The 17,636-nt window shown below is 40.1% G+C and overlaps 1 protein-coding gene across 2 annotated transcripts in view; it reads left to right on the top strand.

The window, feature by feature from the left end:
• The window catches only part of shdb (Src homology 2 domain containing transforming protein D, b), a 33,752-nt gene that overhangs the window by 1,406 nt on the left and 14,710 nt on the right, over positions 1-17,636 (top strand). For both annotated transcript variants that reach the window (XM_079807631.1, XM_079807632.1), the window contains exons 3-4: positions 3,839-3,989; positions 9,589-9,801. In XM_079807631.1, the coding sequence (XP_079663757.1) occupies positions 3,839-3,989; positions 9,589-9,801 (364 nt within the window). The remainder of the gene's footprint in view (positions 1-3,838; positions 3,990-9,588; positions 9,802-17,636) is intronic.

Genomic DNA, 17,636 nt, shown 5'->3' with positions numbered 1-17,636 from the left:
GTGAGTAATTTAAATAACAATATTAGTAATAAGTGAATTTTGGTCCTGTTTTCAAATATTTTGGTGTACATTTTTGCTATTAATATTGTGTAGAATGTTCATTTAAATTTGTTGTTTATAATATTTTTTTTTTATAGTTTAAACAACCAACCTGACCAACACAAAAACATTGGCGTAAACAATGGTGTGTGTCTGGAGGTGGGGCTATTTGACCAGCCAATGGGATATGGGGGAGTGTTTCGGCAACTTTAAAGACAATCATCATTTTTTTAATCTGTTTTAAGATGCACACAATTTTCACTCGGAAATTGCTTGTAAATTTCACAAATAATTACAAACAATTAAATTACATTAACAAAATGGCAAGTAACACATTGAATTAAATGTGAAATTAAATTTAAATCTGATTTTTTTTTTTACAGTTTATATTATATATTAATTTATTTGTACATGAACTCAATATACACCATTTACTGTGTTTCGAAACGTTAAGTAGTCGAAGATCTGAGGGGTTTTAAGTGATGCCTGAAGCCATCAGGTCATGAAATGCATAAAACAAACTGTCAAACAAGTGATTTGCGGTGTGAAACAATCTTCCATGTAAACACTCAGTTAACCCTGCATTAGATTTCGTGTCTCGGAGCGCCGTAGGTGTCAAAACCCCTTGATCCACCAAAGCTGAAGCTCTTGAATAATACATGGCGTTTAGTTAGGCTGGTAGGGATGGGGCGGTCCCATAGAGAATACTCACAAAAGCCATAAAGGTGCTCCCTGTGATCAGACATTGAGTAGAGACCTAATACTGGCAGACAGTTGAGGTATCCACACACACACACACACACACACACATACGGACAGACAGCAGCTTTCAGTGGAGTCTCATTGATTGTAATCAGTACCAGTGATGAGCAAGCTGATTGGTTGGGCTTGAGGAATGACCCTGCCAATGCCGCGCCATCGATTTAAATCCCAATTTAATGGCGACCCTCTAAGTGCATTGTCTTGCGAGCATCGTTACGCATCAGTCCCTGTTAACCTTCATTAATTTCCACCGTAATCCTAATTAAGTTTTTATAGCGTTCCTAATGAACATTTCAGATTTATTGTCCTCCTATTCTTGTTAAAGATCAACCAGACAATGGCGATTTGCCTGGTGGGAAATTGGGGGATTGTTGCACGCCACAGTTTGCAGGCTGAATGGTGCCGCGCAGAGCCGTTGGCTAAAGTCCTTGTTTGAGAGACCATATGGCCGTCTTTGTAATTGACCCAGTGCCAACAGACTGAGGGCTTCCTCCCGAGCCTGGATTGGGAGACAAACACACCTCCTAACATGCTCATCAACACTTCTCCACAGCCTCCTTCTGCTTCACGGGGGAAGGTAGCACATTTTTGCGAAACTGCCGGTTTCCAGCATCTCACGCTTTGAGGTGCTGTTTCTGAATGTACACGTTTTGAAAGTATGTGGAGACACTAGGGCTGCACATTTTGACCTAAATATTTGTTATTTGTATATCAATATGACTATTTAAAGGGACCCTTAAAGGTGCAGTAAGCAATTTCTGAGAAACACTGTTGATATTTGAAATCAACCCAAAACAAACACACCCCTCCCTTCATTGCTCCGCCCCCAAAATTCACAAACACACAATTCAAGCGTATGTCTCTTTATCATAGCTGAAGCGAAGCAAAATAATGCTTCTTGAAAAATAAAGCGAATATGTCGAACGAACAAGGAAAACCAAAAAATTAAAATCTGCGCATCGCTGGGTGAAGTCAAACAAGCCTTATAGCTCACTCTCTCTCCTCCCCTATCATGAGTGAACACGCCCCCTACTGCTGATTGGCTCACTCTCTCTCCTCCCCTATCATGAGTGAACACGCCCCCTACTGCTGATTGGCTCACTCTCTCCTCCTCTATCATGAGTGAATACGCCCCCTACTGCTGATTGGCTCACTCTCTCCTCCCCTATCATGAGTGAACACGCCCCCTACTGCTGATTGGCTCACTCTCTCTCCTCCCCTATCATGAGTGAACACACCCCCTACTGCTGATTGGCTCACTCTCTCTCCTCCCCTATCATGAGTGAACACGCCCCCTACTGCTGATTAGATCACACTCTTCTCCCATATCATGAGTGAACACGCCCCCTACTGCTCATTAGCTCACTCTCTCTCCTCCCCTATCATGAGTGAACACGCCCCCTACTGCTCATTAGCTCACACTCTCCTCCCATATCATGAGTGAACACGCCCCCTACTGCTGATTAGCTCACTCTCTCTCCTCCCCTATCATGAGTGAACACGCCCCCTACTGCTCATTAGCTCACACTCTCCTCCCATATCATGAGTGAACACGCCCCCTACTGCTGATAAGCTCACTCTCTCCTCCCATATCATGAGTGAACACGCCCCCTACTGCTGATAAGCTCACTCTCTCTCCTCCCCTATCATGAGTGAACACGCCCCCTACTGCTGATTGGCTCACTCTCTCTCCTCCCCTATCATGAGTGAACACGCCCCCTACTGCTGATTGGCTCACTCTCTCCTCCCCTATCATGAGTGAACACGCCCCCTACTGCTGATTGGCTCACTCTCTCCTCCCCTATCATGAGTGAACACGCCCCCTACTGCTGATTGGCTCACTCTCTCTCCTCCCCTATCATGAGTGAACACACCCCCTACTGCTGATTGGCTCACTCTCTCTCCTCCCCTATCATGAGTGAACACGCCCCCTACTGCTGATTAGATCACACTCTTCTCCCATATCATGAGTGAACACGCCCCCTACTGCTCATTAGCTCACTCTCTCTCCTCCCCTATCATGAGTGAACACGCCCCCTACTGCTCATTAGCTCACACTCTCTCCTCCCCTATCATGAGTGAACACGCCCCCTACTGCTGATTAGCTCACTCTCTCCTCCCCGATCATGAGTGAACACGCCCCCTACTGCTGATTGGCTCACTCTCTCTCCTCCCCTATCATGAGTGAACACGCCTCCTACTGCTGATTAGCTCACTCCTCCCCAATCATGAGTGGACACACCTCCTACTGCTGATTGGCTACAAGTGTGTCGATCCAAGGTGCTCTGTCTGATTCACTTTCAAAAGTGTTTCTCCGAAATCGCTTACTCCACCTTTTAAAGCTTCTCTTTTGATGATGACAGGCAAATTATAAGCATTTTTAATTACAAGTCTGGGAAAGATGGTTGGCGCATATTAAGTTTTCAGCAACAAAAACTCTACAGAGCTGGAGTTTATGTAGAGCAGCATTTACTGTGAACGGCTCCGCTCGGAGACACTGAAAACATGTGTGAAAATAAACGCGTTGCTGCGCTTCACTCTGAAACATGCAGCACATATATTTAATACAATTTTTAATTTTGCAACACTTTGATAATCGCACTAAGCCGTATTACAATTTCTTTATTTTTCGATTAATCTTACAGCCCTAGAACCCACAAATCTGCAAAAACGCATTGTTCAGGAATTGATGTCACATGACCCAATATGTTTACATAACTCTTAGCCAGTATTTGGCAATTTTCTTTGGCTGCTTGTAGACAAACTGATTTACATGGCACTTTTCGTATTGTTGCGTCACACCTTATTTTTTTTAATGTCGGGTAAAAAATGATCACGCAACACCAAATTATGACACTTTTTTTTAGTGCTAACAAATAGTAGTGGGGCTTTTTTGCTGCAGAATTATGTAAAAATATTTCCCTTCATTCATCCCTCAGCAAACTAAGATAATCTTCAATTTGTTGCACAGAATAAAAGGGATTTCTTGTGTTCCCTCTCCTGGGTGAAGATCTTTACATGACTGTTCTTGTTGCAGGTGGTTCCATCAGCTCCAGTTATGGGAGATACCGACTACTCTGACCCATTCGATGCTCGTTTGGACCCACGTCCAGAAACCGCCCAGGGCCCAATCACTCCTGAGAACAACGGCTACATGGAGCCCTATGAGGCCCAGAAAGTGATAACTGGTCAGTCAAACTTCTTCTCGTCTCTATTTTGGAGTGCGTATTCTCATGCCCCAGGGGAGTCTACTTTGCCCTTTGAGTCGTATGGAGAGAATGAAGTAGGAGTGTGTCTTTCTCAGTGAGTCCCTCAGTCAGACAGTGACTCATTTTGCTGATTTCTAAGTATTAAGGCAGCATTCCATGTATTGTTTGCAGTTTAAGCAGTCCCACAATGTACTGGTACAGTGCATCCGGAAAGTATTCACAGCGCTTCACTTTTTCCTCCAGACATGACGCTTGCCATTCAGGCCAAAGAGTTAAATCTTTGTTTCATCAGACCAGAGAATTTTGTTTCTGCCTTTTGGCGAACTCCAGGTGGGCTGTCATGTGCCTTTTACCGAGGAGTGGCTTCTGTCATAAATAAATAAATAAAATGACAATAAAAAAATCACATGTACATAAGTATTCACAGCCTTTGCCATGACACTCAAAATTGAGCTCCGGTGCATCCTGTTTCCTCTGATCATCCTTGAGATGTATCAACAACTTGATTGGAGTCCACCTGTGGTAAATTCAGTTGATTGGACATTATTTGGAAAGGCGCACTCTTGTCTATATAAGGTCCTATAGTTAACAGTACATGTCAGAGCACAAACCAAGCCATGAAGTCCAAGGAATTGTCTGTAGACCTCCGAGACAGGGTTGTATCGAGGCACAGATCTGGGGAAGGGTACAGAAAAATGTCTGCAGCATTGAAGGTCCAAATAAGCAAAGTGGCCTCCATCATCCGTAAATGGAAGAAGTTTGGAACCACCAGGACTCTTCCTAGAGCTGGCAGCCAGGCCAAACTGAGCGATCTGGAGAGAAGTGAGCAAGAACCTGATGGTCACTCTAACAGAGCTCCAGCATTTCTCTCTGGAGAGCGGAGAACCTTCCAGAAGAACATCCATCTCTGCAGCACTCTACCAATCAGGCCTGTATGGTAGAGTGGCCGAACGGCATATGACAGCCCGCCTGGAGTTTGCCAAAAGGCACCTGAAGGACTCTCAGACCACGAGAAACAAAATTCTCTGATCTGATGAAACAAAGATTGAATACCATCCCTACAGTGAAACATGGTGGTGGCAGCATCATGCTGTGGGGATATTTTTCAGCGGCAGGAACTGGGAGATGAATGCAGCAATATACAAAGACATCCGTGATGAAAACCCGCTCTAGAGCACTCTGGACCTCAGACTAGGGCGACGGTTCATCTTCCAACAGGACAACGACCCTAAGCATACAGCCAAGATAACAAAGGAGTGACTACGGGACAACTCTGTGAATGTCCTTGAGTGGCCCAGCCAGAGCCCAGACTTTAACCCGATTCAACATTTCTGGAGAGATCTGAAAATGGCTGTGCACCGATTAATTGATTGACGAATACTAAGAAGGTTGATGTCTAAATTTAAAAAATGGATGAGGAGGAGGGTAGTGAATGATCGGGTCACTAAAGACCCGAGGTATGCATGGTTAGAGTATCATGTCTAATATTAGCTTAGCAATGTGCCAAGCATGACTCAGTTAGGATACTAACTTAAGGGCCATTCACACAGAGCACTATTTTGTGTTTAAAAAACAATGCTTAGTTGAATTACTTTTAACTTGAGCGGCACATTTTTAATCGAAATCACAGTGTTCAAATACATCCATCTAGCACATTTGCATAGAAAAACAATGGAAAAGCTATGCAGTGGAATGCAAAAACGCAATCCCTGGTTTTCTCGTCGTAAGACCCCAGCATCCACCTTAATTTCTCCTCAGATCAGTCTTGCCTTCAAGGCAGCCTCATTTAATTTTCAATCCATCTCTACAGGTTAATCTCTTCTCTCATTCACAGTCAGTTCTCAGGTATGGGGAATCTAGCAGCCCCCTTCTCATGCGTCACAAACACTTAACATCAACACACACTCCCATAGCTCCCTCACTCCCTCCACCTCAGGGTCGGTCCCCCAGGGCCTCTCTGTCGCTATGGAGACGGTTAAGGAGCCCAATAGAAGCAGGATGTGTGAAGGTTAAAGTTTTTCTTTCTCTTTTTACTCTGCTTTCTTCTCAATCCTGCTTTTTTCTTTCTCTCTGAAACGCTCATCCATGGTGGTATTTTTTTTGCAGGTAGTCCGTTCCATATCTGGTGTGTTTGATTTCATGCTTGACATAATTTTTGACGTCTTGCCGTTTGCTGGACGAAACTCAAAACTCATTCATGTTTGTAATTTAACATTTTAGAGTTAAAAAGGTTAAAAGAATGTTCTGAGTTCAATACATATTTGAATCAACAACATTTGTGCCATTATTACCTGTAGTTTCAGTAAATACAAAAACCAGCTATTATGAACGAGGGATGCGCAATGTACCATATTTATTATAGGATTATAGTTTATGGTGGATATGTAATTGTGCATGCTAGTAGCTTTGCTACATGAATGCCAAATAAAGTGATCGGGTTGATGTGTGCGTTTATGTCACAAGCTTAAAATCGGAATTGATGTTTTACATGCACACACTGCACAAATATACAGCTTGCATCCCTTGTTTCTAGCTGTTTGTGCTTACTATTCTCCTCCATTGGTGCTTTTCTTTGTTTTAAAGAGCAGACTATATATTTGTTTCGGGTCCTAATTAGGAGACAAGTACATGAACCTTTGTGCCGTGCTGCTTCTATTTATCAAGCAGTAAAAATGGCCATTCCTGCGCCCAAAACAAGGTCTCTGTGGATGAGTCCGAAAAAAGGACTGGTCATCTCTTCACAGATGAAACTACAGTCATTTATGCATTCAACAACCACAACAGCACATTCCTTGCATCATATGTCGTTGCACATGTGCAGTACTTTCCAGTTTCAGTTTTCAATCCGATCAAGTGTTTAGGCCCCGATATACTCACGTCGAAGTTCTTTTTCGTTCTTCGTTTAGGATGCTGAGAGTGAAGTTTAGATGGATATGATGTGTGGTGCTCGCTTTCCGGGTTTTTTTTTGTTATTGAAAGGAAAGTACGCTTTGGGAAGCTGTTTTGTACTCCAAACGAAGTTTGTTTTCACCTGATTTTGTTCCAAATTACATCACATCAGTTCACTCTTCCATGTCCTCTCGATCAGATTGGAAAAGGTTTCAACCACTCCTTACAATCTGAATTAATTTGATTTGGATTTGGCCAATTCATTCCAATTTGACGTGGTTATTTGTGACTTTTGTTTTATTCCGACTGTGCTACTACTGGTAGTTCGATTACATTTGGATTATTATGGTTCATGTAAACACAGCTAGTGTTTTTATCATTAATTTCAAACATTGTTTTCGTTATTTAAAAAAAACAACTAACTAAAACAATATAAATATTAGATGAAAAACTTGCCTTGCCAACTGACTGAAATAAAATAAGTTGAAGTACTAAAATGGCTAAAACTGAACTAAAAATAAAAAAAGTAAAAAAATGTCATTAAAATAAATAACGCAAGCTTAAAATGAAAATGGAAAAATATTAATAAATACTATAATAATATATAAATAATACTAAAATAACATTCACATCTAATTGTTTTTACATTTAGATTACCTTTGCTGTCTTCTAATAATAACTTGCAGTTGATATGCCAAAAATTATAACGCTGTTAAATATAATCTTTAGCAAATGCTGTACCTTATAATGTTGTGATGCTGAACAGTGTCATATTAGTATCAATGATATAATATTATAGTTTTTGTTGGTTTTCTGTTTTTCTATTTACATGTTGTGATGTGTGCAGTTACGTTGTGTACTAAGACCGACAGAAAATGAAAAGTTGTGATTTTCTATGCCGATATGGCTAGGATCTATACTATCATTCTTGCGTAATAATCATGGAACTTTGCTGCCGTACCATGGGTGCAGCGGCGGAATGATATTACACAGCGCCTGAAAATAGTCCCCAGCGCTCTGTGCAAGGAGGTAGTCAGGTTGGTTATGTTGATGGAAGTTAGCCTATTTTCAGGCGCTGTGTAATATCATTCCGCCGCTGCACCCATGGTACGGCACAAAGTTGCTTGATTATTACGCAGGAATGAGAGTATAGTTCCTAGCCATATCGGTCTAGAAAATCACAACTTTTCATTTTCCGTCTGTCGTAGTACACGATGTAACTATACACATCACAACATGTAAATAGAAAAATGTTTGCATTATTTAGTCACTTATTGAGCAGTAGGCTAGCTGGAGCCATTTACCTGCAGTCTTTGTGCTAAGCTAGGCTAGCGGTGGGTGCGTCAGACAGAGTTATGGCACGCACGGAGATGAGAATGGTATGTATGGACTTATCTAACTCTGGGGGATACAGTGAATAAGCTGAAGTCCAAAAAAGTCGGCGTGTTCCTTTAATACTGGTGCCACCCTAGTTCACGTTCTTCTGCTGATTTAAGACAACAGTTAAGAAAGCTAACTTGAGCTAAAATGGGAGATGACAAAAAAACCTAAAAGGGTTTGTTCATCTAAAAATTAAAATGATCCCCATAATTGACTCACCCTCAAGCCATCCTAGGTGTTTATGACTCGATAAGTAATCCATACGTCAAAGTTATAAATATGGATATTTTCCTAACAAGAACCCATCGCTTCACTTCAGAAGGCATTTATCAACCCACTGGAGTTTTATGGATTACTTTTATGATGGATGGATGTGCTTTTTTGAGTTTCAAAAACTCAATGTCTTTACAAAGCTAGGAAGAGCCAGGATATTATTTAGCATAACTAAATTTGTGTTTGGCTGAAAGAAGAAAGTCATATACACCTAGGATGGCTTGAGGGTGAGTAAATTTTGGGATAATTTTCATTGAATTAGATTTTATTTTTATCTTCAGCCTTAATTTTAATGTTAAAGTTCTAGTAATGGTTCTGTCTTTTTTATTAGTTTTCTTAGTTTTTAATTTTTCACTTTATAAGCATCACATGTTGGCGTAGCATTTTATATCTGCAGTTCATATCATATAGGCTTTTAAGCAGCTGTTATTTTTGGCTGAAAAGCCCTTGAAGGTCATTCAGTCATCCTGTTGTTTGGTGCTTGTGTTTTGAGAGGTATGATAATGGAAATGAGACTGCCCATCAGGAGAGATCGAGAGACCACAGTCCTTGAGATTGGACTCGATCTACTAACGCGCACACACACGTACATCTTTCTCTCTTTGTTAAGCCCTCCCATATGAAACCAGCAAGCTGTGCAAACACAATTTGTCTCTCCTTCAGATTCATACCCCGCCACTCTTCTCCAGACATTTTCATAATTAATGTGGCCTAGGCGAGGGAGCCCAGCTGTGGAGCCCAGGGAACATATCGATTTATTGTTGTGTCTTGATTTAACAGCACGTCTTGTCTCGCACCATTTTAATGAATGTCACAATGAAACTCGGTCTAGAAGATGCCTGGATCAGCTTGCAAACCCAACTGTTAATCTCACAATAGTCTTTGCACTGGAAGAGACCATCTGATGAACATGTGACGTTACCAGATGCAGTTTGTTTTTGTTTTAAGGGGTCAAAACAACTTTTCTTAAGTGGAAGTTTGCAGAACACAGATCAGGGTGGAAGAGAGTTTGTAATGTGTTTGTTTGGTGTTGCAGAGCTGCAGAGGAGAGCTGGTGGTGGAGCAGGAGGTTGGGGGAGAGGGGAGGTCCAACTCTATGACACCCCGTACGAGGAGCGCGTCCCAGGGCAGCCGGATCTGCCTGAGGAGGGCAGGGAGAGCAGGCTGCCGCAGGACGACGAGAGGCCTGCCGATGAGTACGACCAACCGTGGGAGTGGAAGAAAGAACATATCTCTAAAGCTTTTGCAGGTACCTTAACTTGCTCGAATATTGACAAAGTTTGTCATCAAAATTCCTCATTAAAACCTTATTTTAAAAAAAACATTTTATTTACTTTATTAATCTTTTAAATTACATTTTACATGTTTAAATAAGATGGTTATAAAAAAAATATACATGCATTTAACATTTAAAAAAAAAAGGTAATGAATAAAAAGTTTAATGAATTTAATGTAAAAAAAAATAAAAAAAACAATCATTAAATATGTCGGCAGCATGTCTCTAGCACCTATTTATTAATCTTTAATTGTATTAATTTGTTTATATATTTTTATTTTTGAATGAATTAATAAATATTTTTTTTTTAAACAAAGATGTTTTTAAATACAAATTTTAAATAAAATATTTATTTATGTAAAAAAGAAAGTAAATATATATATATTTTTTAATTATTAAATGTGGCCAGCATGTATCTAGCCCCTATTTAATTATTAATTTGTTTATATTTTTACATTTTCGAATGAATGAATAAATGAATAAAAATAAACAATGGGGAAAAAAACTTCATAAGTTGGTGGTCTGGCAGAAGATATTTTACTTTATAAAGTTTTAAATATGGATATTTTTTCTTACACAAATGCATGACTTCACTCCAGAAGGCAGGGCTCCAGACTAACTTTTTTCACTCGGAGCACAGTGGCCCCCAACTGAAAATTTTAGGGGCACAACCAGAAATTTTAGGGGCGCACACCGTAAATCAACATGCTAACCAAATCTACTAATTTCCACTGTATTACTAATAGGAATCGGTATCGTTAAGGTTTTAATGGTATTACTACTCTTACCGATACTGCTTATCGATCCGGTACTTAACAGTATTCTTACCGGTTCTTTTTATTATACTTTATTTTATTTTTTTATTTAAAAAAAAAAACATAATTAAGAACATAATTAACATGGCTTTATAATCTGAAAAGTAAAATATCTATAGCAAAAGAAACCGCAAAGTTTGAACAAAATATAAAACATCTATTTGTAAATGGACCAGTGTGCAGGCAATTGGAAGGTCTGCTAACATTAATATTACAGTAAAGAACAAACCTACAAAGAAATCTAATAAAGTAATGAAATGTAAAATAACACTGCATAGTTTTCACTGTATAAATTGATAGATTAATGCTTATAAAAGCTAAAGAATATTCTCTATTTGCCTTTTGTTCGATTCGAATTAATGGCTCAATCGTCAGCAGGTTTATTAGACGCTGCCCCTTTAAGACCGATCGAATGTAGAACTAATAATATCAAATTCTCCTATTTCTCCAAACTATTTACGCCCATTTAAGATATAAACTGTTAAAATAACTACTCTCCAATCCAGTCATTTTGACACCGGCTATTTGTTGTTTATTTGATGGTTTAGACGCGCACACAAAGCCTAAAATATTAAGTGCAAGTCGGTCCATTTCACAGCACATACACATAAGCCGCCTTGAAGTTGGAAACAGCGTCTCTTGCGCGGATTATTGTGCATTTAATAGCTCTTTATTATCAAACACATCCCGCAGTTTAGCAACAGTAGAGACTGCAGTTTACAACAATCACTGAATCTGACGGGAGAAATGACAGCTCAGCTGGGAAGGTAAGGATGCTCGACGGAACACGGCTATAGGAATAGTTTTACCTCATACCATCTTTTTATAATTCTTGGAAGCCAAAATCGGAAAAAAAAAGAAGATTAATATCACAGCACATCCCTAAAGTTTAAGCAGACTAAACTTTTGTTTAGTTCTTGGCCATGGTCACTCATTAAGCTGACTGTGGTGTTGTGTGCGCTGTAGCTCCACGTGACAGAGCTCGCTCGCTTTCTCTCTTCTGGATTGCGAATGGCAAAAATGCATCACGGACAAATGGTTTAATATTATCTCATATAGAAACGGCTGGCAAAGATAGAATTTGCCAGACATAACGTCTATCAATTATAATTAGTAAGTGTATTTTCTTAATTTCTCCTGTACCGACAGCAGGCAAATTTACTGGTCGCACATGTTCGCGACTGGATGTAAAATTCAGTCGCACACTCTCAAATTTTAGTTGCAAAATGCGACCATTTAGTCGCACTCTGGAGCCCTGGAAGGCCTTTATTAACCCCCCGGAGCTGTGTGGAGCACTTTTATAATGGATGGATGCACTTTTTTGGGCTTCAAATTTTGGGCTGCCATTCACTGCCATTATAAAGCTTGGATTAGCCAGGACATTTTTTAATATAACTCCGATTGTATTCGTCTGAAAGAAGAATGTCATATACACCTAGGATGGCTTGAGGGTGAGTAAATCATGGGGTAATTTTCATTTTTGGGTGAACTATCCCTTTAATAAAGAATGCATTCATTAATTCTGCGGGCGGCACATCTCCACAGCCCCATCCATCCAATGGATTCATCGTAACTGTAAGATTTAGGTAACGGATTCAGTGGGAAAGTATTTTTCATTGTTGCCCATGGCAGAAAAAAGGTGCAAAGGAAAATCAATCTGATAAAATCGTTGAATAATGTATTACACTTGCAAATGTGTCAAGTTTTGGAAGTCAAACGGTTGCGAAGGCAGTTTCATGTTAATTCTTTTTCATGTTCTATCACTGATCTGAGGCCAGTTTTATAGATCGCTAGGTAATGATTTAAAGTGTTTTGGAAACAAATGCCTAGAACAGCAATTAGAAGCTACAGAAGAACCAATCCAGCCTGTAGGAATCAATTCTTCATGTTATCGCATTGATTTTTCATTGTTCTTTGGTTTATTTTGGTTTAGGTCATTACCGTTTTTGGTGGCAGAGGGAAGCGAAAAGCGCTCCAGATGGATGTTATTGGATCTTGTGAATCTGGCCCCGTGTGTGTGTGTGTGCGCGTGTTTTGCAGAACTCGCGGGCAGTAGATGAAAGCGGTGCCGCGGGGCCAATCCTGTTTAATTGAGCTGTATCTCTGCGTCAGGGGTCAAGGTGACACTGGAATAAATCATCCCCCACCTCGCACACCTCCAACACACAGACACACACTTTTTTCCATTAATTAGGGCCTTTCTCAGCATGTCTGAGCTTCAGTACAGCAGAAGCAGTGGTCAGCAGTGCCATGCGTGAGCACAGCACTAACTCGCATCGAAACTGCAAGCGCTTACTGCCGCAAAAGCACTCTGTATTTTTAGCTGAGAGAAAGCGAATGGAAGGGGTCTGTGGTAACTGCTGATGTGACGGCCTGCTTTTGTAGCACAGAAATAAAGAAGGAAAAGATTTAATAAACGACAAGAAAGCATATCATGTGAGCGCCCCCTAATAAATCTGTACGATGCGGGTCTGGTGGACCCTGATTATTTAGGGCTTCTTTAACACCAACTAGTCAAAGGTAATAGTCATAAGTCTTGTACTAGTCTGTTGTCACGTTGGAACAAATTGGCCCTAAAATTGTCTCCTTATTTGTTTATTTTTAATTTAATTGTGTTCTATAATGTTTTTAATTATATTTTAGTACTTTTATTTACCAGTGCATTTAATGGTATAATTAATATGAATTATATTAATAAATTACAGATAGATTGACAGACAGGCAGACATTTAAAGACATATAATCACCTGAATTAATGATTTGCATTTTTAATTTGGTTTGGAAATTTTTCTTATTACTTATTACATTTAAGTCCATTCGTACATTCATTAATACACCAATATATTATTATTATAAATGAATGATCAAATAAAATAATGAAATGAAAATAATAATAAAAAAATTTAATAATATAAGAATTAGACAAAGTATATTAATAAAGACTGCATGTATTTCTTTCTTTACTCATTCATTAATTTATTAATTCAGTGGACGTCACATTCAATGCCATTTTATGCAAGTGATATTTCTATAATGTGCTACTGATCTGAGTCCGGTTTTATAGCTCACTGGATAATGAATGAAACTAATGTTTTGGAAATGGAGAGCTTCGTCAAGACCAACTAGTCAACTAATTGTCCAGTATTTGTACTTTTGAACATTTCTAGTAGCGACACTGCTCTACCACTGAATAGCGATGCTGAAAGCACTTGTGTGTGTGTTCCTTCGTGCGAGTGAAGAGATTTGTGTGCAGAGACAGGGTGATGGTGAGGAGGGGGCTAGCCTTGCGAATGGAGGGCCGCAATCAGTCACACACTGACACCTCCGCTCTCTTCAACCTCCCTCCCTCTCTCACCCTTTCAGCTCTGACAGGTTTGTCCTCCTGCAGTGCTGACACACTCGGGCTGATAAACCACCGCAGGGGTTCAGGGGCATCTCGATCCACCTCCTCCCCCATCTACCCCTCCAGCAGTGGTGATTATCACACTCGGGGGGGAGAGGGAGTGAAAAAGACAACTGGACTGAGAGCGGGATGAGCTGAGGGGGACAGAGAGACAGAAGGACACATTAAAGCATCTTTAGCACATACATATAGCCAATTTCAATTTTAGAACTCCCCTGGTTTCAAAACCCTCAGCCAATCAGATGCCTAGTTACTAAAGGTGAAGCATTCATTTCATTACGTTTTGTTTGCCAAAGTGTAATGACCAAATTATTAGGCAGCATTTCATGCATTCTCACAGAAAGGCATTCCCAGAATCCATCGCTTTGAGCTCAGTGGGAATTTTTTTCTCCCAATTATACAGTCACCTATTAAGAAAGGTTCATACTTTCAGAAAAACCCACATGAATCTGATCATGATAAACGGTAATGCTGCTACCAACACTATACTAATGTTAAGGTTAGTGTAATTGTGTAGGCAATCAGCACTGTGATTGACATGACCACAAAAACAGATGCCGAGCTAAGAGAAATGTTGAGTAAAAATGTGATTGATGTGTTGTGAGGGCGTTCTCACACATCCTTTTTCTCACGCAGTGAAAAATCGCAAGGCAAAGAGGACATGACACCGACAGACAAGACCGAGCAGATTACTTTGATATGAAACAACTCTCAGCTTTCAAATTCTGTCAATTATATTACGAAATTCAAACAATAAATCCGTTTTGGCGCTCTTAAATTTGGCGTAATGGATCGCTTCAAGCGGCACGTGAACCGAGCTCTTACGCTTTACTAGTAGTTAATAGTAAACAAACACAAATGAACATTATATGTTGAAAGATACAGTAGAACTAATCGAAATGTATCATGTTTCAACCGCGGAAAGAGTTCAATAAAACAGCTGGAGAACAATCTGTAACGTTACATTTACCTCAGGAAACCCATTTAATGACCATAGCATGTTTGTTAGCTAAAAAAAGAACTATAGAGACGAATATATTTTGCTAAATATATGCACTATATTACATATTATATTTTTAAAAACGCATGTAAATAAAAAACACATAACCGATATGGAATCAAATGCAAGCTTATGAATTCATAATGAATTATGAATCATGAAATTTGTCAAGCAAGCACTAATAAAAACTGTAGCTTGTCATTGTGCCATCTAAACATTATAACATGTTGTCACTAAACTTCTGAAATTCTGTTTAGTTACCAAATGTTTTGACATTCACAATACGCTCGGCGGCCATCTTTGAAACACCTCTCAGGCATGCAAGTTCTGCTCCTGTCTTTTTGAATGGGGCAACATCAAATTCTCCAAAACTGTTCGACAAGCTCACGATTCAATTTCATGTTTGAAATCGCCAACGAAATCTGACAACTGTCTCATAAATTTTGTTTTATAAACACTTGAAAAAAAAAAGAAGGCATTTTTCAGCCTGGACAAAGCTAATGTGCATGCGCAGTCCTAAGTGCGCACCGCAAAACACTGCCTGTTTCTATAGCAACCGGAGCTGCAGTGACACGATGACTTTACTAATCAACGATTAGTAGATATATAAAGTATTTGGTAATGCACATAGGCATAACATCGTTTTCACAAATTCACATTTTTGTAATTTACACTGAGATGATAATGGGATATCGTTTTCAGAAACGTGCACTTTGAAACCCTTTTTCAAAAGTTAGCTTTTTCAGGTCCACAAAACGCTATTTTATGTTTTTAAGTTGTAAACGGCCCCTTAAAAGCCAAGTAGCAAAATGTGTAACTGTCATAAGTGGCCTAAGGGAGAAAAAGAACATTTTCCCAGCTGTTTGTGATGTGATTGCACTAAAAAGCAACGTCGTTTAAAACATGTCCCAGACTCATTTGCTGGTGTGTTGACATACCTTCACACCAGATGGTTTTGTTTTATTTGCATTTCAGCTCCGTTTTCCGTCTCGGTTCGGTTGTTAAAAGTGTGAGGATGACGGTAAAATCTTGGCCGCAGTCCAGCGAGTCTTAATTAGGCCATTGCAAAGCTGTCACTATCCACTCAATTACCACAATCACTTAAGCCACACGGCTGCCCGGCACGTCCCTCAAGCCTCTCTGCACTCATTACCACGCTAATCAACCACAGAGATGCATTCAACAGCACGCCACCGACTGTAGATCATCCAGTCACACCAGTAGAGGATGTGAACGCTGGCCTAGCTGTCTGTCATTTCGTCCATCAAGGTTGTTTGTTGGCTTGTATGTGTTCTTGAGTTGCTTTTGAGGTTTAAAGGAATCTTGTGGAATTGTGCACAATGTATAATAGACTTATTTTCGAATGTGTCTCCTTTAAAACTTCTCCCACACTTTTTTTAAGAAGGGCTTCTGTCCAAACCGAAGTGCAACTGGATCAGTTGTGCGGAGGATTTGGTCTGGCTGAATGTCCTGCTGAGGGAACATGGTTTGTGTGTGTGTGAAATTGAGAGAGAAAGTGGTGGCTCGCGTGTCCTGGGTCTGTCAAGCCGCTGTAAGCAAGCCCGAGGGAAGCGAGAATGGCTCCTATATCAATTTATTTCCCTCTCTTTCTCTCTCTTTTTCTCTTTGTGACAGTAATGAAAAGGCATGTCCTGGTAACTCGCTCTAGCGCAAATACACTGAGGCAGGAGAGGGAGAAATACATGCGGGAGGGGGATGGAAGAGGGAATATCATCTCACTTAGGAGGAAAAATGTAAGCGAGAGAGGAAAGAGAGCGGTAAGTGGTTTACAGAAGATAAAAAGCTCAGACAGTGGAGCAGAAAAGGATGAATGTAATGAAAGGGGAGAAATGGGATTTTCGCAGCACTGTTTTCCGGTAATTACGTGAACAATAAGTGAGGTAAATTGCACATTAGCTTTATTTGTCTTTGTGACCATTATTACGGTCTCTGTGTGGTAAATAGAATTTTCTCAATTTTCTCATATTTTACTACATTAGGGTGAGGTACAAAATATTTTTTGATTATCATATGTCTGATCATATCATTTTGGCGACAGTGTATAATGTTAAAAAACACTGTTAATGGTTTGTATATACACCGATCAGGCATAGCATTATGACCACTTTCCTAATATTGTGTTGGTCCCCCTTATGCTGCCAAAACAGCCCTGACCCGTCGAGACATAGACTCCACTAGACCCCTTAAGGTCCTATAAGTTGCGAGGTGGGGACTTGTTTGTTCAGCACATCCCACAGATGCTCGATTGGATGAGATCTGGGTAATTTGGAGGCCAAGTCAACACCTCAAACTCATTGTTGTGCTCCTCAAACCATTCCTGAACCATTTTTGCTTAGCGGCAGTGCACATTATCCTGCTGAAAGAGGCCACAGCACCAGATAATACTGTTTCCATAAAATTGCAACAATGCTTAGGTAGGTGGTACATGTCAAATTAACATCCACATGGATGGCAGGACCCAAGGTTCCTTGCAGAACATTGCCCAGCGCATCACACTGCCTCCAGCGGCTTTCCTCTGTAAAGGTGGTTTGCCTACAGTGGTTCACACATCTTGGCCTAAAGGCCTTGA

Source organism: Gobio gobio, assembly GCF_949357685.1.
Source record: "Gobio gobio genome assembly, chromosome: 24".
Taxonomy (NCBI): domain Eukaryota; kingdom Metazoa; phylum Chordata; class Actinopteri; order Cypriniformes; family Gobionidae; genus Gobio; species Gobio gobio.
Note: the sequence above shows the minus strand (reverse complement) of the source record. Positions and strands in the feature narration are given on the sequence as shown.